Below are 25,277 nucleotides of genomic sequence, written 5' to 3'. Positions count from 1 at the left end.
TGAGTCATGGTGTGCCACAGCTCCGAAATAAGGATGTAGTTCTGAAACTGCCTGTCTCAGCACAGAGCACAAGTTACAGCCCTGCAAGCAAAACAGCTCAAATTTTAATTTAACCCTCCTGTCTTTAAGTCTAGCCTAAGATTTCCACCAAAATTCACTTGGCAATGGAGAGAAGGTTTCCAACAAACCTCTCTCTCCTAGACAGTTGCAGCAAACTCCAGCAGGGCTGCTCTGCTGTGCCCAAGCATGGCACCTGGTGATCTTTTCCTGGCTCCAGCTGCTGGCAAAGGAGCTGAGAGGAACTTCCAACCTCCAGACTCACATTCATGGCCCTGTTCCTCCCACAAAGATAAGCCCTGAAGTGACCCCACATCCCCTCTCATTATAGCAACTGCTGCAGCCAAGAGAAACAGGTGGCATCACTCCCCATGAGCACTGCAGGAGCTGATTTACTGTTGTCTGGTTATTTTTTAATACAGGGTAAGAAGCAAGCCATGCTGTCATGTTTTGCCTCTTTATGCTACCCTGAACACTTAATCTTAGGCTCTAAACAACAAGGGCAGAGGCCAGCTTGAATTAGGGAGTGAAATTTATGGGGTCAGCAAGAGAAGGGGAGGAAAGACAGTAGCTACTAAAAAACACGGCCCCCTCAGCTTATTTGTCATCTTAAAAAGCATTCTTTCCCGAGGAGAAAAAGCAAGAATACCTAGCAAAGGAAGAGCATGTGGGCACAAGCCTTTACATTCCCTGTTCTAGATGCTTTTCCCTCAGAACTACCCCAAGCAAGCACCTTACACAGCTGAGTTTTCCAGCCCTGATTCTCCTCAAGGTCTCTCAGTATCACCACATTTGAGAGCAAGGTGACATTTTATGAAAGATACAAATTCCAGGTTCTAGGCATAACAGGTCTACTCTCCCCTGCCTTCCTACAACACAATTACACACTCATTTACAGAATGAACCCTTAAGTTTCCTCCTCATCTGTTGGGGGGTTGCAGCAGGTAAGTAGCCACAGGTTGATTTCTCTCTCAAATTTTTGGTTTCCTGACAGGTCTAAGTCAACATAACCTGCACAGAAAGAACTTTCAAGGACACTGTGCCTCACTGCAATTAAAGACTTCACTACTTATCTGCATGATTTTCCCCATATCCTTCTCTCCAGTTCTGCTCCCGGGAATATTTAACTTTTCTTTGACCACAACACTTTGCAGGGTTTGGACTCAGCTCTCCTCTCCCCTCACTCAGTGCTCCCAAGGGCAGGTGGAGGGAGCTCTCTGAGCAAATCCCACCCAAGAGAATAAATGCAGGAAGAATGAGGAATGCGAGGGAGCAGCATCCCATCCTCTCCTGATGCACACACAGATTACATTTCTAGAGAGCTGCACGTGCCTTGGAACTGCTCTTGCAGCAGAGCCTGACACTGCTGAGACCAGACAATAAAACTGTTTTGCTGATGCCATGGAAACACCAAGACAGCGACTGCACTGCAATGAGCCCAGGCTACATTCAGGGGGAGGAAGGGAAAAAATAGGAAGAAATCTTAAAGGTGGCACAGAAAAACTGCAGTATGCTCAAGGGGCACAATCCCTGCTTTAGCAAGGAGCTTGACCTAAACAGAATTGGCAGCTTATATTGCTAATATTAATTCTGAAATTCCAAGGAGTGGGAGAGAAGGAAAGAAATGAAAATTAAACTAGTACAGCAAGCCAGGGTAAAAATAAATAATATTTTTTAAAGAGGTGTCAGAGTTACAAGGTAAGCAGAAAAGGAAGCAGTGTTGGGAAAGGTAAGCAGTGTGAAGTTTGTGCTGTTTTGCTGTTTAATGTCTAAACTGGCTCCTCAGCCAGGAGATAAAGAGCTGAATGCTGCAGGCTGTCAGAGGTTCAAGAAACAAAGCAATTCAGGGAATGCCAGGGCACTTGGAGTTTCCTTCCCTCCCCCAGAGCTCACTCCTGTTTTCAGAGGAGTGCCTCTTGATTTATCAGCTTCATGCAATCCAGATTTAACAAGTTCAAACTGGATCTTACTACAAAGGACAAAAACAAAACAAAAAAAGGCTAAATCCTATTTTGCAATCCTGGGTATTTTCAACATTAAGCTAATGTACTCTTTCCTGTTTGCTCCATGAAATTCATCAGAACTATAAATGCAGGGAGTCCAGCACAGGGAGCACCCCTGAGCCTCCCCAGCACCCACCAAGCTGCACAAAAAAACAGCTCTGACTTCACTTCTCCCGCCCCCGGGTGCTGGGCTGAGGCACAGAGTCCAACCATTACTCATGAGAGTCAGCTGCTCTGCATTCTCTGCTTACTTGGGATAAGTTAAGCAAATACCTGATGAAATAGGTTTTCCAGTTGAAATAAAAATTATCACAGTCTACCCCCAGAGGTTACTTGTAACAGCCTATGTGAAGAACTAACATGGGGAAGTATTTGACAGACACAGGGCTAAGATTAGCTTGACATTCAAGCATCTACCTCGCTGTCCCTCTGTGCTGGGCTGGTGCCAGCCCTTCCCTGGACCCTCCCAGCAGCTGTCAGTGCACTTGGACACCATGGATTGCCATACACAGAGTATCTGCTGAGTAATCAGCTGCTCTGCCTTCACTGACCAAGTCTGGGTCAGCCCCCAGACCCAAGGAACCGGGTAAAGGTCTTCAGAGATTCCCCTACCTTGACTTTCATCTCCAGACAGAAACTCGAGGATGGTGTTCATGGCTCCCATGTAGAAGATGAGCCTCAGCTGAGTGACACACATGGTGATAAGGCTGAGCAGCAGGATGGGACTGAAGACACTCTTCATGAAGGAGGGAGTAGCTGCAGAAGGAATAACAGAGTCTCTGAAGAAGGCAGTACATCCTGGCAAACATTTACAATTTTGGCCTAGTAGGTCCTCCTGGCTAGAAGTGCTAGTGGCAGCTCCAAGGACTTCACCTGGTGCCTTACAAACTCTCATAATTAATCAACAGCTGCAGATGCTTGGAGTTTGGTTTGCCCCAGTGACTGGGGCAAGGAGGCAGGAAAGAAGGATCATCTGATTCAGTGGATTAGGACAAAAGAAGCCTCAAACCATTGTTTTCACCATCAAGGCCAGGTTGGACAGTGTCCTGGTGGAAGGGTGCAAAATAAAATTATCTTTAAGGTCCCTTCCAAGTCAAACCATTCTATGATACCCCTGAGTAAAGAAGGCTTGGTCACGATAGCAACATTCACCTAAGAGCCAGTAGTGACCACCTGCCCTGTCCCCCTGCAGCCACATCAGCTCCCCTGTGTTGTCCCCACACCATTTGTATTCAGGGAAGGACACAAGGCCAGGATTCCTTATATAACCCAACTTGTGTTCCAGTCCTGGTGGCTGGCATGAGGCCCTGGCAACACCTGGATCAGGTATTGCTGCCTTCCAAACAGGTCTGGAGCAGATCAGGGAGGCCAACAGGACTGTGCCAGCATCCTGGGGCACCCCCAGAACCACACCTGCACTGTCAGGCTGGCACTTCACTTCCAGGTCCACTGTAGACAGACAGAGCTTGTTGTTCTCCTGCAAAGCTGCCGGCTCCTTGGGGCCCTTCATGGAGCTCCCCACACTGAGACGGCGCCCCACAGTCGTCACTTGCTTGTAGAACTGCTTCCCAGTAATTTTGTGGTCAAATCCCAGCCAGCTGAACTTTATTTTCACCCTGTTGGGTTGCAAAGAGCGTGAGAGCTGCAACACAGGGTGAGGAATCAGAGGCAGCAACATTGCAGGAGTCAGAAAGGCTGTTTGTGGATTCAAGGCACTGGTTTCCATTACAGACCCACAAATGGTTTTGATCCAGAGCACACTGAGATACTTTCCCTGGGCCAACTCAGCATAAATCAATATAAAAATGCTTATGACCAGGGACAGATCATTTTTCCTTCATAATTCCCAGAGTTTGGAAAGCTCCACTTTCCACAGGTATTCATATGCTAGTGGCAGGCAGAAATCCTCAGCCTCAAAGGTGGTGGCAATAAACAATATGCAAAGGGTTCCCTGTCTACTCCTCTAAGTTCTTTGTGACAGCTCTTCCTAGAGGATTAGGAGAGGAATGGGATTAGCCCTGGAGACTTACGAGTAGTCCATGTCTTCTGGTCCTGGGAAAGGCTCCAGGGGCCAGTTGAAGAAGCAGTTGAGGAAAACGAGTCCTGCACAGCTTGCCCAGACAAGCAGAATAAGGATGAAGGAGACCCCAAAGTCATATATAACCTGGGAATCACAAGGGAACATGGTTTTGGCTATAGGAGCAGAAAGATGCTTCAATATTCTTAGAATGAGGTCTGAGGGAAAGAACATGATACACTTAAAATGGTTTAAACTCAAGTGGTAACAAAAAACAACTTTGTGGCAATTAACTTTCTTGGAAAATCTGCAGGAACTTCCCTGCACACCTGAGACTGCAATGAAACATCCCTGGTTCAGAACCAGGTGATCTATCCAGGCAGCCCAGGTGACCATCTCATGTCCCCTCAGTGCCATCTGCCAGCCATGAATTATGTTCTAAGTCAACTACTGGTGACAATCACACAGTAAAATATCCATATGTGTATTAAAAATAACATGTATATAAATACATATACATACACGCTCAGAGCTTAACAAAACAACTTTTTCTAAAATCTTTAGTTTTTCACTTCTACTTAGCACTTCTAAAATTTATCTGCTGCATTCTTGATGCAGTCACTTGGGAAGACTCTAATAGAGACAGGAAACAAATCTTGCAAATGCACATCCCTAAAGAAGTGCTTTAGCAAACAGTCCCTCTTTCTTGCCACATTATTGCTAAATGGGGCAAGACCAGCACAACACCTCCAGTCAGGAGCCTTGATTCCACAGCCTCACCTTGATTCCTGGAAAAGTCACAGCAGAGGAAGCATAGGAGCCAATCATCAGAGCAATGAACGTGGAACGAAGGTCACCAAACATGTTGGGCAGCTGGGGAGGGAGAAAGAGAGAAGAATCAGTTGAAACAGGTTGCTGCCAAGGGAACGAGGCTTTCTCGAGAAGACATTGGCATTTAGGATCAATTCTCCTGGATACCAGAATATGAAGCAGCCAGTTTTACTTAGGCATGACTTAGCTCTTCAAGATATTACTCTGCAGGTTGCTCTTGTGTCTCCAGAGTCAGGGAACGTCTACAATCCAAGATTTATGTGTTTACTGGCACTGCTTCTTTCCAGACTGACAGCATTTTTTGCATCATTCACCCTCAGCACAGGAGCATTTGCTCCAGCTCTTGAGCTTTCTTTAGGGGTTCCTTACTCCAAACCTGTAGCCACCACTTTTCCCCTTCCACAAACACATTCCCAAATTGTCTATTTATCACCCTCTTTTTAGTCAAGGGTTCTTAGACACAGGCTGCAGTCTTTAACACACCCTGCAACACCTTGAACTGCCAGCTTTGTTTATGCACCCTGGGTCAGCACCCAAATCCTTTGCAGCAGACCAGAAAGTTCCTGTTATAACAAGAAGGAACAGAGACAAGCACAAGTGGTGCTGCTGTTTGCATTTCCATTTCTAGCCATCTCCACAGCTCCTTCTGTGGCAGCAGACTCTTGCTGCTGATCATTTCTGCATCACTGGGATGGCTCAGATGCCTCAGCACACTATCCCAGAGCTAGGTGCAGGGAAGGAGTCACAAACACCAGATATCCAAGGATTTATTGCTCAGCACAGCTACTGAGCTCTGCAGCAAGCAACACCTGACATTGCTACTCCTGCCACCCACCCCACTTCACTGCCTGGGCTCCCAGCAGGTGTGCTGGCACTGCTGAGAGCAGACCAGGCTGGTTCTGCAAGGATCTGTTGGGAAAGCAAAGCTCTCAGTAAGGACAGGCAGCAGCAGTTCACAGCAACCACCTCTGCCACCTGAACATCAAAATAACTCCCAGGATGGCTCACCAGCCCCTGCTTCCACTCAAGATTCAACAGCAGAAACAGCTGGGAGACCTTCCTACCCTCCTGGGAAAGGAAGAGCTCCCTGTTTTCCTAAACAACCATAAGTGAACAAGTTTCCATCACTCACAAATGCTGACCTGGAAACTGGAAATAACAAGAAGAAGCAATGAAGTTGTCAGGCCATGGAGAGGTGGGCTGATACCTCCTGAAGCTGGTCAATGGGCAGAGATTCTGCTGCAGGCTGGCAGATTTCCCTCCCACCTATTTTTTTGGGTCACTTACTCCCCAAATTCACTTGAGCATCACTACCACGTCAGCCTCAGAGGGCCTCAAAGCAGGACACTGCAGATGCCTTCTAGGACTGAAAGCACAAGCAGCCCTTCATCTGTGCAAAGAGGCTGCTGAACAAAATGATTCCGAGAATACCAGCCCGAGCCTGAGCAAGCAAATGCTGCCATCACACTCCCCTTGCATGGCTGAAAAACAAACCCATCTTTCCCAGGAGCAGCATATAAGGCAAGCAAATCTGGCTTGTGTCACGGCGTGTTTACAAGGCAAGTATTCCTGTGCAGGAGCACTCCGGGACCCATCTGGCTGTTTATCATCCCTCACTGCAGAGCTTCCTATGCACTGCAGGCTCCAGGTCCTCAGATAACCCCGGGCTGGGGAGCAGCAGCAGTGATGTGCTGAGCCTGATGCTGCCCTGAACCCCAGAGGAGGAGGAGGAGGCAGAAGAGGCTGCGCTGCTCTGCGGAGCATCCCCACACCCATCGCGGATCCCCGCATGCGGGAGAGCTGCCAGCAGGCTGCTCCCGGGAACTGCAGACAGGAAACGGCTAAAGGATCCAAAGGTCTGTTACCAGGCGCTGAAAAATCTCCTCTTGGAAGCACTGGCCTAAATTTACACACTCCCAGAAAGCAGCATCTGCAGAGTGGAATATCTGAGGGTTGCAAAAAAGGCTGGTTGCTGTCACCAGGATGGGCATTTACCTCACTCCAAACACCCCAAACCTAAAATAACATCCAGAAATTACAACAAAACTGCTGCTCCTGCTGGGGAGCTCAGGGCAGGGCAAGAGCTGCACAAACACAGCTGCTTCTTGGCTCAGGCTGGTTTTCCCCAGAGATCCAGAGTCCACAAAAAGCCTTTTTCATACTGCAGGCAAGGAACTTCCAGGTGGATCCTCCTGCTCTGAGGGCTACTGGAGACACAGAACAAGCAGCCATGACCAGGAGAACCCAAGGTTGCTTCTGCCTTGATTGGGACAGAAGTCCTAGAAAGTCTAAAGATTTCCTCAAATCCAATTTGGCACCAAGCAAGCAGCTGGATTAAAAAAATTGGACAGGAGAGATTTAATGTCTTATCCAGCCCAATCAAAGCAGAAACTGCAAACACTCACCACTTGGAAGGAAGAGAAATATGGGACTGCCTGGAGGGGCAGAGGGGAGATGAAGGGGGTAAAGTCCCTTCAAGACAGAAAACCTCTCAGACTGTGCCAGCACTGGCAGAGCCTGCACAGGTATCATCTAAAGACCAGCTACAAAAATAACATGCAGTATTTATCCAGTCATTTTTCATGCTGTCTTTATAGTAGCAAGCATTGGAAAAAATGAACCACAGAGAGGAGGATAAAAAAAAAAAATCACCCAACAAAAAACACAAGCCATGGAGCAAGTGAGCTGTGTTTTTCTGCCACCAAAAAGGATCTAATCCTCATTCTGATCTCATCCCCGCAGGCCAGAAGTGACTCCTCCACTAACTTCTGCCCATTCTGGTATGACAGCTCCAATTCTGCAAGACCTATGACGACAGAAACTCTTAAGCCTCTTGTTTAAAGGTCACTAATACTCAATGTACTATTAACTTTATGTCCTGTCACAAAGACACTCAGTGAATGTTGCCACACACAACTGTTTTTTACTGGAGTCCTTTATTGCAGGTCTGTAATCCTAAACTGATAAATCATTTCCTCTTGTGGATTTTTTTTCCTCATCTGCCCTACAGTGAGTTTATAATAATTTATATTGTTTTCCAGCTTTTCCCTAGAGACATTCCATATACAGAAGATAGCACAGCATTGCTACCAAACCCTGTTTCCCTCCTCTTGCAAGGACTGTTTGAGAAAATAATGGAAAAAATCAAGACTAGAGAAGACTAGGCTACTGAAAAATGGTATTTTTGTTCAATTAAACTTTGTTTTCCCCCATTGGGGGAGTATTTGGAAGTTACACAAACACTAAAAATATGTTCTGCAGGAAAGCTTCAAACTGCCCCCTTTGCCCAAAGCATATGGGAACTCCTGTTCCCATTCTCCAACAAACAAAAGCTCACAGAGCCCTAAGTTCTCCTAATATTTCCAAGCAAAGAAGATTCCCTACACACAGAGATGTCCCCTCCCCTCTGGTTCAAGGGGGCTGTTTGCAGCAGAAAATCAGAGCAAAGCAGCTGTAATTCTTTGAAAGGAAAACAGGACAGAGAACAATCTATAAAAGGCTCTTTGTGGTAATTTATCACACATGTTTATTTCTTTGCATGAAATAGCTTCAGAGCAGAACCAGCGCCAGATTCCTGTGTTGCTGTCAGACCCACCAGCACAGATCTGTTTCCATTTCCAATCTTCACTTATATTGGCCAAGACCAAGTCACGAGGCAGAAATCTCCCCTCTGCATTTTAACAACAAGCACAGCCTGACCTTATTCCCAGAACTGGGAAGCGTTTGCTGGCTGCCCCCTCCTCCCCAAGCCACAGGCCAGGCACCCAGGAACAGCAGCTTGTTTTGGCTCCACAGCTTGCCATGTGCTTTCATGATACCCTGGGGACTTGTTGCTGAAAAAAGCTTTCAACTCAAGAGGCAAAGCTTTGTGGAGCACTATCCCAGGCTCTAATCCTCAGAGATCCCCTTTATCCCTGCCTGAGGGTCCCTGCCACCACATCACACCGTGTCCCGGGAGGTGTCAGCACCTGAAATCCCACAAGCTGGGTTTCAGGGACACCTTGCCACAAAGCAGCAAGCAAAACCTGCCTGGGGTGGTCAAGGACCATTGCACAAGTGGGTCTGATCCATTTCCTGGAGCACCTCAGGTCACCTGCAGCTGGCAGGAGCAGGGAGTCACCTTGTTGTCACTTGTGCACAGCCAGACCCAGCTCCCCTGGCACCGGGACAAGCAGGGCTCATCGCCTCCGTGATGAACGTCCTTACAAAAGTCTTTTGAGTGTCACCTTTCAGCGTTCAGTCCTTGACCCCTCCCAGGCACAAGGCAGAGCACATCACCCACAGTGTCCCCATGCCCCTTCCTCGCCCATCTCCAGGGGCCACAGCTGGAAGGAATCCACAAGGTATCACCCTGTGACAGCACAAGATGGCTCTTGACATGCCAAGTGCAGCTTGCAGGCAGAAGGATAAAGCTGTAAGCTGCCAACAACCAAAATACAGCTGGTTCTAACAGGCAGCAGGCTGTGCCGCGGGTGAAGAAGTGTTTCCCTCCCACTTAACCTATTTTTGATCACCTTCACACGCCCCAGGTACCAAAATGCTCTGTGCAGCTGCACAGGCAGCTACACCTGCCTGTGGACTGGAGAAGTCAGGCTGAAGCCACCCCAGCTCTTTGCAGAACTCGCTGAGGGGATGGGCTGTACCTGAGGCATCTGTGTGACCTCACAACACCACTGCCTCCTTCAGACCTCCTCCAGGCTTGGATCTCCTCTTGGAAGATCTGACCTTTTTTTCTGCTGCTGCTCTTTGTTGGCACTGCAGAACTGGATCACTAATGAGGGCACTAATAAGTGGCTTTGCTTACTTCTGCTGCTAAAAGCCACAGCACAGCACACCCAATCTATTCCTGCCCTATCCTGCCCTCACTCCTATCATCAGCAGTGGTTCTAAAATAATCTGTGACCCCTTAATAACCACCCAGAGGGACAATAATCAATGCTGGCAGCAGCAGGATGGGAATCCTCTCCTCTCCCACAGCACTACAGGTGTGCTTCTCTCTTCCTTGCTTTTATTTGAAGCAGGATGACATTTGCCCCACAGTTCCTTGGGGTCACAGCCAAGGCTTCCAGTGAAGAACACCACATATAGGAGAGGGCAACATCTGCACAGAGTTCTGAAAGCTTTGAATGTATGAAAGCAACAACAGCAGCAGCAGAACCACAGTACACAGAGTGCTCTCTACAGCAAGTTTTTTTAAATTCAGGTCTCAGGACTTCAGCCAGTGTCTAAGCCCTGTTAAATGAGAGATAACTTTAACGGGAAGTTTCACTTCAACAGCAAGTTCAAGGTAGTGCTGTCCAAATCTGAAAGTTTTCAACCACAGCTCAAGAAGAAGAAAAAAAAAAAAAAAAGAAAAAATCGGTGCTTCCCAGGCTCGTTTTCTGGGCGACTTTCCACCCAGCCCTGTTTGAGCCACACTGACAACAATCAGGGTAATGAGGCAGAAAATAAAGCAGTTATTTGGAGAATGATACTGCTTCTGCCTCCAGGCAGAAAGAACCCCAAAACACAGAGATCCAGCTGACAGTTGTTGACCAAAGCTTTCCATACAATCCTGAACGTACCCAAATGGGCTGTGCACACCCAACAACAGCATTTCTAAGGAAACCTGTGAGGGACTCTCACCCTTCTGAAGAGCAAAACCTTCTGTGATCAAGAAGAACCATGTTCCTGGGGCAAGATGCAAACTGTGCTTGCAGAAGGCTGGTCATACCCAGCTGCAAGGGTTTGTGCCCTGCTGATTCTTCCTGCACTATGTCAATGCTAAATCCAGTGCAAACACACGTCCAGCCTGTGCCAAGTAGCTGAGCACTGCATGTACAGGCACATTATGAGTCCTAGACAAAAACACTTCCTTTTTTCCCCCCACCTTCACCTGAGATACAAAGGGCAGGTGGAAAAAAAAAAAAGGATTGGGGAAAACAAGCTTTAGAACAACAACCAAGGACTCGCTCCCAAGGGTGACTGACCCTTTGTACCAAACACAAACACGTGCTATTCAAGCCACAGGCAGAAGATCCACTTTGTTCTTGCCTGCCAGCCCAGCTCACAGCCACAGCAAGGGATAAAACAGTCAGGTAGTAACTCTTCACTTACCGTGAGCGATGTGAAGGTCATGCACATCCCACCAAAGCCATTCAGAGCCAGGGCAATGAATATCAGCACAGACAGAGCTGCAACAATAAAAAACCTGCCCTCAGCTCCCACTGTGGTACAGAGGGAAAGGAGACAGAGCCCTGAAGGCTTTGGTCCTGACATGTGAAAACCACAGTGGATCAACACCCTCAGGACATGTCATGCTGTTCCTGACCTAGCACCCATCTCCCCAGCCACACAGGCTGGGAGGGACAGGGCTCTTCTCCAAGACAGAGCTCAGGATGGGAGGGAAGGGTTCCTTTTTTCTAATGCACAGACTTGCTGATGCAGCCAGTCTGATGCGTCTTAAAAGGAAGATTTACTTGAACAAACAATCCAAAGTGTCATCTCATTATCTGCTCTTGAGGAGCAAGCTTCATCCACCTCTGGCAAAAAAGCCAATTACACATTGTGTGCTGTTACTCATTTCCCAACCCTAAAAAAGCCATGAACTCATTTGGAATTGCACCTTTACAGGATCTGGCCCTGCTCAAACACAAAACTCAGAGACCTGGATATCCCAGACATTTGGCCCTTGCTACAGTCTCCACTTGGTGTTGTGAAACACCAGCCCTCCCCAGAGCCACTTGGCTCCCTCAGGCTGGCAGATTGCTCGGCTTGTGTCCCCAGCAAGACCCCAGTACAGCACTGGAGGGTGACGGTTTGAACTTTGCTTCCCTAAAAACCCCAAACCACAGCCCTGAAATGCTCCCAGCTCAGCAGAAAGATGCCAACTTACAGTCTGGGTTACTGGCACCGTACGCGATCAGCACGCAGGACACGGCAAAGCAGGCACTGAAAGGGAACCAGAGCCATGAGTTTCTCACAAACAGCCTTACCCACAGTAAATTACAGCTGCTTCCACCTCCTCAGCACCTCACAGGGCAATTTCTGTTAGAGGGAGGGAAGCTGGCAATTTGGAAAGAATAATCCAGGGAAATACCCAAATATTACTGGCAAACAAGTATTACAGGCAAGCCTTGCACAAGGGCTGGGGCAGGAACCTTTCCTCCCAGCACTGACGCAGCTCTGTCTGGACCCAATTCCCACTGGTTTTCCAGCAGAGAGTTTTTCCAGCCCTCACCTCAGGGTGACCAAAGGCAGCAGCAGCAGCCTTTGTCCTGAGCCCCAGCACTCAACTCCTCTCTGGTGTGGCCTGACTCAGAGACTTGCCCTGTTTTTCCCACTCTGCCCACAGGCCAGTTTGGTTTCTAATCAAGTTCACTGCATTAAAATTGTGACAGTTAGAACAGTGCTGGAGTCCACTGATCCCAAAAGTCCCTAATCCCAATGTGCCAATGACAGAAGCAGTTGACAACCTCGCTGTTTGAGGCAGAAAGCAGCACACACCACACGGAAGAGAAGGGCCCTGGGAAAGGCAACGGGACATGTTTATCCCCAAGTTAACTCCCCAGCCTGCAAACAATGATGTAACATCTTGGTTTTGTGCCTCTCAGGACATAGCTCCCAGCCCAAGGAGAAAGCTACCCTCCCTGACTCACAAATGACTCCGCTCTTCCTCCAGGCTCCATCTGGACAGGGATCACAGAGCAGCTGAAGTGTGGACATGGAGTTCCAGGCCCTTCCCTTATGGAGCAATTCACTGTGCTGGCTGAAATCACCCCAGAGCCGCTCTGCTGTCCTGTGCAGATCCCAGCCCCATTCCTCAGACGCTTCCCAAGGCTGCAGGGATCCCACAACAGGCACAGCACCCAGACAAGGTGGGAACTGAGCCCTCAGCCCACCCCTGGAGCCCTGCACACCCACCTGCCCAGCAGCCGCAGCTTGCGGGGGCCGTACTTGTCCATGACAATTCCCAAGGGCAGCGTGATGGCACTGAGCAGGAAGGAGCCGATGGTGAAGGCCAAGTTCAGCATTTCATCCTGGGCGTTGCAGGAAGGCCATTTGTGCTCTGAAGCTGTGCTGTTCTCCAGCTCAGAGCTGTTGGTTGTGGTCTCTGCATGGGGTGAGAGAGGACAGTGCATCAGGATCAGGCTTGAAGCAGGAAGGAGGGAAGGGAAAAGCCCCGCTGGGCATAAACCCTCCACAGTCCAGTTTTTATTCTAATCAGTGAGAAATGGAGAAGCAGAGCAGCAGAAGGGTGAGGGAAACCTGATGAGCTCCGCTTTGAGCAGGAAAAAGCAACCAGGAGACAGGCATCCCATGCAGCAGCAGGGTAAAACCTGAGCATGGAGATTCATTCATTTATTAAAACAACTATACAGCAAGGGCTTGGCAATTACAGGAGACTAAACCCAGCCAGACCCGAAGGGATACAAAAATAAGGTCCTCCTAATCTACAGCTGTCATGTTCTCAGAGATCTTTTCCCAAACAAAACTAACGACAGCTACAGCCAAATCAGTTATTTTGGTTCCAGACATCAGGCTGACAAGGCCTGGCACTGAGCAACAGCCTGCTCAAATGAAAAGCTTCCTACCCTCACTGCAGGCATCAGGATGAAGAATGGCTTTGCAGTAGCCACCCTGCTTTGACTGTCCTGGCTCTGAAAAATCCTTCCTGGATTTAACTACCCTGTTCCCCCGGGGGCTGGCAGCTCACCTGCCTTCTCTGTTTTTTTTAAAAGGATTGATGCATCTTTAACTCCTGCCCCATAATCAGCATTTTCTATTCTTTCAAAACAGGTTTAGGTCACACAAAACAATTATATACCCAGCTTTTTGTTCTTGCCCTTGCATGAGGAACTCTACATGCAAACTCCCACGCTGAACAGAGCCTACGTTGTGTAACCAAGACAGAAACAGGACAGTTAAAATAAAAAAAAGGAAAGAAGTTCCCTTTTATTGCCTCATGTCAACCCTTCTCCTATTACATGTCTATCCCAAGGCTGCTTACAACTCCTCGAGTGAGTTGTGTGCCTTCAGACTTCCATTAACTCACAGCTCCAGAGCACTTCAGCTCTCCTTCTCCCAACACTTATCTGAAACCTTTGCTGCTATGACAAAGCACTTGCTCTCTTGCTGCTGCAAGCCAGTGATATAAAACACTCTCCTTCATATTTAATAATTGATCTGACACAGTTCAATACTAAAGGAGGAACTGAGAGAGAAGTCACTGACATAACCACCAGCATGAAGTGGAGGCTGGAGATTCCCAGCGAGCTCTGGTTGGTTTAGTTAATTAGCAGGAATCCCTCATGGATGTGAGCCCTGCAAGTGAATTCCCATTCACTGCTTGCTGTGGCTGATGGGGGAGATCCCCATGGCTGCTCTGTGTTATCTCTGGAGGTAACACAGCCCCTCCCTTCCTCCCTCCCTTCTACCCAAGCCTCAGCCCTCTACAGTTACTGGTTTCAGCCTGGCCCTCCCAGCTGCCCTAAACCACCCTCCCAGCTTTGTGTCCACTGCAAACAAACCTTGCTCCACCTTCCTGCCATCAGGTACCAGCAGGAATTCAGGCACTGATATCTGAGGCCTTGGAGCTGCCCCTGTCCCCTCCCAGCAGTCCAGGGAAGGCAGGGGCATTTCTCCCCATTACTCCCAACCAACAGCTTTGCTAAGATGGTTTCAAACTGCCTGTGTTCCTTTCCACTGCCATGTGCTCCTGATTGATAACTTAATCTGTCCCTTCTCTTGTCCTGTTAGTCATGGATAGCCAGAGTAAGCAACAAATATCCCCAAAATGTCACATGTGCCACCAGCAGCTCCTCTGCAGGGAGGGCAGCTCTGCAGCACCCAACTCACATCCTTAGGAATCAGTCCTGGACAGACTTTGGGAGGTTCTCTGCAGTTTTCACCCACAGCATCGAGGCTTTTGGGCTCTCCACAATGATAAATTCATAGGAAACAGATGTGGGTGAGAGGTGAAACTCGGGAAAACAAGGAGAGGAGGGAGGGGAATTGACAAAGTAGTAGCAGTTTCCCTGTGTCAGCACTCTCCAGAGATAGCTCAGCTGATGAGTGGAAGGAGGGTGGAGGGACACGAACAGCACAGTGACCTTATAACTTGTGGCTGCACATGTTAAAGCCTGGGTAACGCTCCCCACAAAGAGATCTCCAAACAGAAATACTCAGCCTTTAAAGCTAAAGAATACAAATTCCTGTTCACAGTTTGACGTGTTCAGCTGCTGCCTGTCCCCACGGAGCTCACACAGCACACACCTGCTGGCCCCCTCCCATGACGAGTGTGCATGAGTTGAGGAGGACACAGCTCAGAAACAGCAAAGAAATTTACCCCTCTCTGAACACTGGAAGGCTGGGAATGGGACACCAAACTTTATTCCCTACCTGTACCAACCACCTTGTTTACAGCTGCTCGCTGCCAGCTCCAAGGAGGGGCCAGGCAACAGCGCTATGTGGAAATACAAATTGTTTGTGAAAATAGAAGCACCCCCTGAGCAACAAGAGAAGATCTACTGAGGCGTAATGGAAATGATTCCAGTAGCACTTGGCACCCTGACATCCCCTGATCCTTTGAGCCACCTCCATAAATAGAACATTTTGGAGGGGCTGCAGGTGTGTGCAGCAGGCACAAGGTCCAGCCAAGAGCCATCTCATCCGCAAGCACGGATTCGGGTGCCAGCAGCTCCTTGGCACAGGACAGCGAGTGGCAGCACAGGACATGTAGCTAGGAGGGGTTTAATGGGCAGAGAACCTGCCTAACTACTCACCTACCTAATGCACCTGGTTACAGCAAACAGCAGCTTCCCCTCAATCACAGCTCAGATCCCGTTCCAGATCGGTGCATGCCACACTCCTGGGAAAATCTCCTACGTGCCTGGCTCCATCTGGAAAACTGCTCTGGGGAAGGACTGGCTTTGTGCCCACAGTGGTGCCCTCCCCAAATCCTCTTGCCAAGTCCACCTGCATGCAGCACCCGAGGTGTGACACCCGGGCAAGGCAGCAGCAAGAGGCTGTGTTCACTCACTGCTGCCTCACTGACAAGCCAGCAGAAGCTACAAGTCTTTACCAGCAATTACAAGAACATTGCTGCCTATTTTTACAGCACTCCCCACACAAGCAGCAGGATTTCTACTGCCCAATTAGTAGTTCAAGTTACTATTTAAAGAATGACAGCTTAGGTGAGGAGAAGGCTGCCTGGGTAATCATTTATGTCAAGATCATCGCTGGGATTCGTTCAGGCTGGAACATTCAAAGCCATCCTTTCTCCCAAATGAAGTGCTGCAGGTTTCATGCAAGGGTCAATCATTAACTGCTCTTTACCGACCTCTTCAAATCCCAGGCACACACACACACCACATTACCAGAGGAACGAGTCTGGCTTTTCCAGGAGTGACTGCCATCTCAGATGGCAGAGAGCAGCTTTCCTTTCATCTTATTTCATGGATCAGACTGAGTCAAACAGGCAAGACACCCCCCCAGCCACCCTGACAATAGCTCTGTCACAGCCTGCACACCCTCATCTTCCTCCTCTCTTTTTTATAGAAAAAGGGGGGGGAAAAAAAGGAGGGAAAAAAAAAGACAAATCAAGGGCAAGGAACTGGGAGTATTGGTTTAAAAAAATAGCACACTGAAAGACATGTGCAAACAACTGATTCTGCAGTCTGCCCACATAAGAACATGTTTTCTCTTTTCAGGATGGTGTCATACTTCTGGGAACTGGGAGGAGATGTTCTTGCTTTGTACCACTGCAAAAGCGATTTATTTGGATTTCCCTGCCCTTCCACTTGCACTTCCAGGACCCCCTCTCAGGGCGCCTGAAAGCTTCATATGACCAAGGCACAGTCTCAGTGAAACTCCCCTTCCCTCCCCAGCTGTGGTTTCATTTTGCAGCTGCTCTCAGCCAGCACCTTCCCACGACAGCTGCTGATCAGCACAGCGTGTTTCCTGTACAAATCGAATATTTACCACCTTCACACTTTTCCTGTTTACAGCCTCACGCGTGCACAATTCCACAAATTGTAGTTGTCATATCTCCCCGGATTGTGAGGGACTTCAGACTGCAAGTTCCACACTCAGAGCTCAGATAAATAAGGGAAAAGAGCTGTAAGGCAGCACCTGCCCCCTGTGACCATGCCAGGGCTCGTTAACGCACTGTAAGTGAATTAGCTTATCATCCCTTTGGTATTCTGCAGCCCTGTCTTAGAGGAAAGCCCTCTGTGCCCCTTATCTCTGCTCTTTGTGAGCAGATTATCAAGTTCAGGACACTTTTTTGCTTTTTAGCATGTTTCAGACCCAAGCGTTCAGCTTCCCAATCCCAGAAACATCATAGCAAGGCAAGACCCTGGACTGATCAAATTCCCCAAGAGCTGATAAGGCCCAGGACCGTGATAAAGACTGTGGAGTCAGCACTTGCACCGACTAAAAGATGCTGCTTCAGTTGGTTAAAGGCCAAGTAGTAGTGTAGTAAAATTAAAATGGGAACAAAGTGCTACTACCAGGCTCCTTGTCAGCGAATTTCAAACATACCTCTCAGGAGGTGGCCCAACGGGTACAACCCCCCACTCCAGCCCTGTTGCACAACTGCTCTAAAAATATTTTGTTATTTCGGATTTTTTTTCCCCAGGTGTCTATCTCCACCCTCAGGTTACGGAGTTGAGCCTATTGGACCCCACATTTGTACAAAAGCTGAGTAAAATCCAACATGAGGAGCCAAGGGCAAGCAAGGAAAGTGAGGGATTTGACAGGGAGAGGAGTCCTCCATGAACTGCAGCACTTCCTGGGCAGCTGCTGTTACCTTCAGAGAAGAGCCTGCAGAAGGGACAAGGTCTAGTTTTGCCTGTCATTGGAAAGCATCACAAAGTGCAAGAGCTTTTGCTGACAAACTGAAAGCCCTGCCAAGAACCTTTGGCTCATTAGGAAAATTCTATTTTTTTTCTTTGCAATACTTACATGCCCACAGCAGCATTAGGAACAACAAGTGCCCAAAGGCTACTAGTCATGATTTGTTTGCACCAATCCCCCAGCCAAGTTGGCTGCAGGATTCAATAGGTTACACTGAAAAAGGCAAACACTGGGTCACCCTAATGCCAGCAAAGGGAAAACTCACTTTGGGGCTGGTCATTGAGAGTCTCCACACACTTGGAGCCAGGAGTCTCCCCCACAAAACTCTTAAAGCCAGGACAAAACCAGAGAAAGGAAAGTGAGTCAGCATGGATGAATGTCCCCACCTCATCACAAGCCATCACCGAGTTCAGAAGTGATGGCCAGATATTTGAGGACAATGAGAACATTTGACTACACAAATTTTTCTTCTCAGGGATTAAGCTTTCTTGCCTCAGGGCACAGGTTGGCCACTGAGAGGGAGCAGTTGCCCCCGGGGCAGCAATTTCACAGCAGTCCAAACATTTGCATCTTCCCTGTGGTCTGTGGGCATGGGCACTCCCATGGGGAGAGCCAGAAAAGCCACAGATTGTGAAAAACCGAGGTGAACCTCACAGATTTGGGACAAACTGAAAGCAGTCAAGGCAAAGAGCACGAGATGGGCCCCAAGTGAAGTTCTTGTCAGCAGAGCACATCTCAGGAAGCAGACAGGCAAATGCCTTGCTCACAGAGACAGTCAGCATTTGCTTATCAGCTCCTGTGTGCTTTATCTGAGTGGCAGAAAGCCTCCACCTGATGGGTTTAATGTGATCTCTTACACAGGCCTGTGACAAAGTCTCAGTGATGTGGAGAGAACACAGCAGCCTTGACCAGAAATCCTGCAGGGTCTCCAGGCACTGGGAGTCTTCCTCACACACAGGAATGCTCCTGGGGACCCCAGTGACACGGACACTTGGGAGCACTGCCCCGAGAGCAGAGCACAGGATGGAGATGGAGCTGCCAAACTGCAGCTGATAAAAAACTCAAACACGTGCATGTTTGCACCAACTCAGGCCCTGGTACACAAAGCAGGGGAGATAAGCAGCTGATGAATGAGCAAAACCTAAAGTATCATCACAGCTATTCACAGGTACCTTTGTCTGGACTTTGTTTCCCCACACCTCAGTTTTCCCCACCATTCTCAGCCATTACTCACTGAGGGTCCATGCACTGATATCCAACTCTTTTCACAAACTGCTTCCTCCACCAGCCCCAAATGGGCTGATCCAATCTCAGTCTCCATCACACATCTCTGGAGAGAGCACAAACTGCCCCTCTTCACTCCACCCCTCCCTTCTCTGAGCACATGCAAACCCTCAGTCACCCAGCAGCTTTCCAAATCCACACCACACCTTTACCCTCGGGCTCCTTTTAACCCCACTGACCACCCAAACACACTGTGGGATGCACAATTCTCTCCATGCCCAGGCTGGGGATAGATGCCCACCTCCAGGCTGTTTTCCCAGCATTACCATTCCCACACCACTACCTCTCCTCTTCCAGGCTGTGTCTGCAACAGGGACTGTCACTTCTGGCTGGGGCAGAGGGTAAATCTCAAACCCTCACAGAAACACAGCCTGGTTTGAGCACATCTTGGGTGCTTCAAGGAGAGGAACAATCAGTAGTATTTAATTCTGCAAATCCTCCTCAACAGCAGCATCAGACTGCCATGATATTATTGCCACCCATGCTCCTTGTTTTCTCACCACTAAGGACAAAGTTCATCTTATAAACTCAGGACACCCTCCCCACAAATCATTATTCTCCAGAACCCATCCAGCCTTCCCCTGCAGAGGAAGGAGTCGTGACCAAGTAGAAAAAGCCACCCATAAACTTCTACCCTTTTTAAAATGCCTTTTTCCAATCACCCTACAAAGCAACAGCACCTACAGGCACACTGCACCATCACAAGGATGCCACTGGTTTCAGGAAGGAGCACAAATCCCTTCCTTCTCTCCTGGGATTGACATGGGAGCTCAGCCCTCCTCCAACCAGCTCCACACCACCCTAAAACAGAGAACCACCCCAGCAAACCTCAGCAGCAACTTATCCACACACGAGGCCGGAGCATCCTTACCTAACCCGTAGCACAGGTAGGAATAAAACCCTTCTGCCTTCAGCATGATGAGCAGGGACCCCCAGCCCAGCAGGACGGCGGAGAAGAGCAGGTTCTCGATGATGGCTGTGAACGCCATCCACCAGCGCCGCCGGTGCGCCGTGGCCAGCGTGGGGGCCATGGCTGCCTGGTGGGGATGGCCTCCTTCAGAGCCTCAACCTGCAGGGAGCAACATCCAGTGAGTCTACACAGAAAGCACATGCTGCTCAAGAAGCATGAAAAAACCCCGTGGTTTAAGGAATCTCCCCGCTAGCACCCAGGCAAAGCTGCCTGCTGAACGCCAGGCACTCGGGTGCAGAACTGGTTTTTGCAGGTGCCAGCTTGCCAAGTGACCCCGAGGGATGGGGGAAGGCACAGGTGCCCTTGAAGAGCCCCTCAGGTGCTCACTCTGAGCCACACGGGGCTCTGCTCAAGGACTCTGTTCCACTTCCCGAGCAATAGGTATGAAAATACAGCAAACACAGGCAGGCAGCTCATTGGTGAGGCTCGGGGGGAATAAATGCCAGGGCAAGGGGGCTGCATCCAGCACCCCGATCTCCCCATCAGGCAGGGGCTGGGATTGGGGACACAGCCCCACATCCCCAGAGGTGGCTTCAGAGACCCACCAGCTCTGCTCTGCCCCATGCAAAAGCACAGACCTGCTCTGGAAGGTGCGTGAGGGTTCTATAAATGCAGTTTATGCCACCAATGGCTCACCAAGGTGCATTTTTTGTTGCCTGACCAGCTGGGAGACACCTCAGCTCAGTGGCTTCTCCAGGCTGCCCCAGATGCTGGAGCTGCATTAACTGCGTCCAGCTCCACTTGTCCCAGTCCCTGGGGCCCACGGGAGCGAGCAAATTTGGGAACACGCGTGTCCAAGGGAGTGTCACAAGGCAGGTGGCCCTTTGAGCCAAGCTGAGGCTTTTCCCAGCCCAGGCACACCTCAGCCTGCGCTGTGAGGAAAGCAGCTGGCCACGCACCCAGCCAGGACAGCTTCCCTTACTGGAGGGACCCCAGCACGGGGCGCTTTGTCGGGTCTGACCCAGCTCCCTGCAGCGATGCCTGGAGGTCACGGCCCCCTTCCAGCCACAGAAGCCGGTTCAGAGCCCCCTGCCCCGCAAGCCAGCCTGCAGTCCCCCCAAACCCCCCCACCCACAGCGCAGGCCCGCTGCCCCAGCACAGCCCACAGCGCATTTCCTCCATCACCTCCTCCTCTTCCTCATCCCTGCACCCGCTGCCCCCTCCCCAGCCCCGCTATCCTTGCCCAGCCCAGCGATTCTCTCTGCGACAGGAGCTGCAGCCCGCTGTCCCCGCTGCCAGCCGCCCCCCAGTGTCCCCAGCACAGCCCACTCCCCACATCAGCCCCGCTGCATCCCCCTCGCCACACAGCCCCTCACCCACGCTCCCCCTCCCCATCCCCTCTCCCTCCGCCGCCTGCCACTCCCACGCGAGAATCCCCCGATGCCTCCCCACGCACCCCCTCCCTTCCCACCGCCCCACTGCCTTGCAAACCCCACGCCGCCCGGGGAAGCCCCCGCAGCCCCAGGGCGGCCCCCGCTGCGCTCCCCCCGCCATGCCCGGTGCCGTGCCCCGCTCACCGCCGGTGCCGCGCCCGCTCCGCTCCGCCGCGGTCCCACCCGGGCTTTTTATCCGCCCTCCCAAGCAAAACAGGCGCGCCCGCTGATTGGCCGCCGCCTCAGCCAATGGCCGCGCGCGCCGCTGCCGCTGGGGCACGTGCCGGTTCGCGCCCCCCCCCCCCCCGCCTCACGGGACCCCCCCCGACCCCTCACGGGACCCCCCCATATCCCCAGAGGATCTCCGGGGGACCCCCGCGGTATCCTACCCCGGTATTCCCCCGGTATCCTCCCCCGGGATCTCTTCCCGGGATCTCCAGGGGATACTCTCGATATCCCCCCCCGGATCCTCCCGATATCTCCTCACGGGACCCCCCAGTATCTTCCCGTGAGATCCTACGGTACCCCCCGATATCTTCTCCCGGTAACCACCCCATTTCTTCCCCCAGTACCCACAGTTATCTCCCCCAAGTACCTCCCACCCACAGCCATCCCCTGATATTTTTCCCCTCCGGGATTCCCCCGGTACTCCTGCGGTACGCCTCGATATCCCCCCGGAACCCCTCCCGGTATGCGGGTACCCCTCCCCGATCCCCCTCTCCTCCCGTATGCCCCGGTACCCCCGGTACCCTCTCCCGGGACAGCCGCACACACCCGGGCGGGACACCCGGGGCTGGCCACGGGGCCGAGTGGGACACACACACACGGGAAAAAGAAGCGACCAGGACGGGATGGGCGGCTGGAGGTGATGCGGCTCCCCCGCCCGGCACGGTGCGGGGACAGCGGGGAGAGCCCCGCGGGGTTCGCTGCCGCTCTCCGCCGCTCTCCGCCGGCCCCGGGCGGCAGCCGCGGGAGCCGCACCGCGCTCTGAGGGCAGCCCCGGGTGTCTCACACAGGGAGCCGTGTCGGGAACAGCGCCCGCGGCATTGCTCATCTGCTGTGGCTACGGGCACCGGATCCGTCCTGGGAAGTCTGCCCGTCCTCCTCAAGGAGAGACACCAGAGAAGCTGCTCCACCCCATTAAAAGGGCATTTTGGGAGCAGGCATCCCGCACAGCCTCACGGCTGAACACCCTGATGGCACAGCTGGACACGGGCAATGAGCCCTCGAGACACCCCAGCCCACGATACAGCTCAATTAAAGAGTCACAGAAAGGTTTGGGTTGGAAGGAACCTAAAAGATCATGTCATTCCACACCCTGGAATGGGCAGGGACACCTTCCAGCAGACCAGGTTCCTCCAAGCCCCATCCACCCTGGCTTTGGACAGTTCCAGGGGTGGGACAGCCACAGCTTCTGTGTGCAACCTCTGCCAGGGCTTTGGCACAAAGAATTTCTTCCCAATATCCAGTCTAACCCTACCCTCTATCAGCCATTCCCCCTTGTCCTGTCACTCCATCCCTTTTCCAATGTCCCTGTCCAACTCTCTTAGATCCCCTTTAAGCACTGGAAGTGCTATAAAGTCTTCCTTCACCCTTCTGCAGTCTGAGTACTCAAAACTCCCTCAGCCTGTCCATAGCAGAGCTGCTCCAGCCTCTGATCATAATTGTAGCTTCCTCTGGACTCACTCCAACACGTCCCTGTCCCTTTTTTGTCAGAATCCTCACAGCTGGACACAACACTCCAGGTGGGGTCTCAGGTGAGTAAAGGGGGAAAATCCCCTCAAACCTGTTGATCACACTGCTGGGGATGCAGCCCAGTTTCATGAAATAAAAGTAATATCATTACAAATCAGTTTCATGTCTGACTTCACCAGAGCTCTGCCCTCTTTTTTCTGTTAAATTATTTTTCAGAGCATTCCTCTGAGGTATTTCTAGATCTTCCATAAATCATTAGGGAGGTCCTGGGTCAGAGGATGTGGCCACGAATCCCTAGAATCTTTACAGGGGATATTTTCTCATCCAAAGGAGATGAAAAAAGCAGTTGTGGCAGGTAAACACCCCAGAGGAAGCAGAGGGCCCCAGACAGACGGACGTGTCCCCACCACTCCATCCCTGTGGCGGGCGGGAAGAGGAAACTCCTCAGCCTTGGCTGTGGGAGAAGGGTCAAACGTTTCAACAGCTGGAAAGTGGATTTAAGCCAATGCAAACAAACAAACAAAAAGCCCAAAGAAAACAAGGCAGCCTGGATCAGTGCCAGGTGTTTAACAGAGGTAGAGGAAGGCTGAGACAGCACTAGACCCAGGAGACCTCAGCAGCCAGACCTGGCTGCTGGGTCCAACAAACACAAACTGTGACAAGGAGGAGCATGAGGAGGGTTCGGAGGCTGTTCGGGGTCACAGGAACCCTTTGCCTCAGCAAGAGCAGGGGGGGCTCAGTTTTCCTATCCTAGAAGGAGAAAAGAAGCTATCAGGTGATCCACAGCCAGCTATAAATACCCCAGGGACTGAGTAAACAGCATGGGGAGAAAAAAAATAAAGGGAAAGCCCAAGCAAGAGCACTGACATGTTTTTAGAAACTGGCCAGGAATGAGTTTAGGCTGGAAGGGAAGTGACAGCTCCTGCTCTGGCACAGCCACTGGGGTAAATGATGTGGTGCTTTCCAAAGCCTTGGGCAGTTTGGAAAGGAGATGACAAGGCTAACAGGATGACAAGGACAGACCCCAGGAACAGCTCCAGCCTCTGTTCCTACCCCAGCAGAGCGCACAGACACCTCTCTGCTTACAGACAGCACCTGCACACGGATCCCTTCCCACTGCCTGCCTTCCAAACACTGCAGCAGCTTTGCAAAGTCAGAGATCCAGACTGGGAAGAGATTTCCCCCTCCCTCACCTGCCTGCTATGCCTTGCAGACTTCCCACATCCAGAACTAAACCCCCGGCACAGCCGACAGGAGCATCCCCAGCACGCAGACGCCAGCGCAGCCACGCTGCAGGAGTGTGCATGGGCAGCCACATGCTGAAAATCTGCAGCTCCTTTCCTTTTCACTGCCCAGCAGGGCCAAGATGCTTCATCTTCAGGCAGGGGAAGCATTCAGGCTCCATGGACATGGAAGGCTTTCCCAGCAGCAGAGTTTTCTCAAACCAGGCTGGTTTGAGTGGTGTGAAGGCTGTCAGGTTGTTGTCAGCTATTTACATGCTGTACCCAGAGTGAACTGGCTCACGTGATGTTCACTTCTGGCATAGCACTGCTCAGCTCACAGGCTCAAAATATCCATCCCATTAGGGATAAAATGGCTGCTTATAAATTAAATGTGGGACTGTCCCTACTGCTGTCATAAAACGGTGTCAAAACAAAAGCAAGCCCATGCAGAACAGGCTGCTGCTCCAGTCCTGCCAGGATGAGCTGTTTTATTTGGATGCCAGAATATCTGATGTTATAATCACAGCAGCAGATGATTCCACTGCAGGAAAGGGTGCTTTGTGCTGTCTTCAAAACTGGAAGTTTCAGCCATGTCAGACCATGGGGATTTGATGCCTGTGGAGAGGCACCTGTGGAAAGCAAAAGGGAAAACGCAAAACCCACTGTCTTTTCTGAAACACCCCAAACCCTGAACCCCAGCTGAGCAGTGCCAGACTAGAAGGATTCATGTGGAGCTCTGCACATGATGTGTGAGGTGCAGGCTGCAGCAGAGGGGCTCTGGACACTCACAGCTCACTCACATTCCTCCTGCACCTCAGTCTGGCTCTGCTCAGGGCACAGCTCAGTGAGTGAGAATTCAGAATTCAACGGAGCCAGAAAATTTAACAAAAACCCCAAACAGAAAGCCTAAGGCTGCTGCCAGTTTCCACACTCTGGAGAATATTCCTGGTTGTATCTTTGACTCAAAGGGTGACTGGGAAACCCATC

At 50.8% G+C, this 25,277-nt stretch overlaps 1 protein-coding gene across 2 annotated transcripts in view; it reads right to left on the bottom strand.

Moving 5' to 3' along the window:
- SLC43A2 (solute carrier family 43 member 2) overlaps nt 1-21,567 on the bottom strand; it is a 31,647-nt gene extending 10,080 nt beyond the window's left edge. The window contains exons 1-9 of one of the 2 annotated variants that reach the window (XM_058854318.1): nt 21,517-21,567; nt 19,901-20,098; nt 12,811-13,000; nt 11,783-11,838; nt 11,005-11,081; nt 4,858-4,950; nt 4,091-4,224; nt 3,474-3,676; nt 2,673-2,816 (exon numbers count right to left, since the gene is read on the bottom strand). In XM_058854318.1, the coding sequence (XP_058710301.1) occupies nt 2,673-2,816; nt 3,474-3,676; nt 4,091-4,224; nt 4,858-4,950; nt 11,005-11,081; nt 11,783-11,838; nt 12,811-13,000; nt 19,901-20,060 (1,057 nt within the window). In that variant the 5' untranslated portion in view covers nt 20,061-20,098; nt 21,517-21,567. Of the gene's footprint in view, nt 1-2,672; nt 2,817-3,473; nt 3,677-4,090; nt 4,225-4,857; nt 4,951-11,004; nt 11,082-11,782; nt 11,839-12,810; nt 13,001-15,675; nt 15,788-19,900; nt 20,099-21,516 lie in introns of those variants that run through there. The other variant, XM_058854319.1, reaches the window with a different exon arrangement.
- Between the last annotated feature and the right edge of the window lie 3,710 nt (nt 21,568-25,277).

Source organism: Poecile atricapillus, chromosome 21 (assembly GCF_030490865.1).
Source record: "Poecile atricapillus isolate bPoeAtr1 chromosome 21, bPoeAtr1.hap1, whole genome shotgun sequence".
NCBI classification, from domain to species: domain Eukaryota; kingdom Metazoa; phylum Chordata; class Aves; order Passeriformes; family Paridae; genus Poecile; species Poecile atricapillus.
This window is presented reverse-complemented; position numbering and strand designations above follow the sequence as displayed.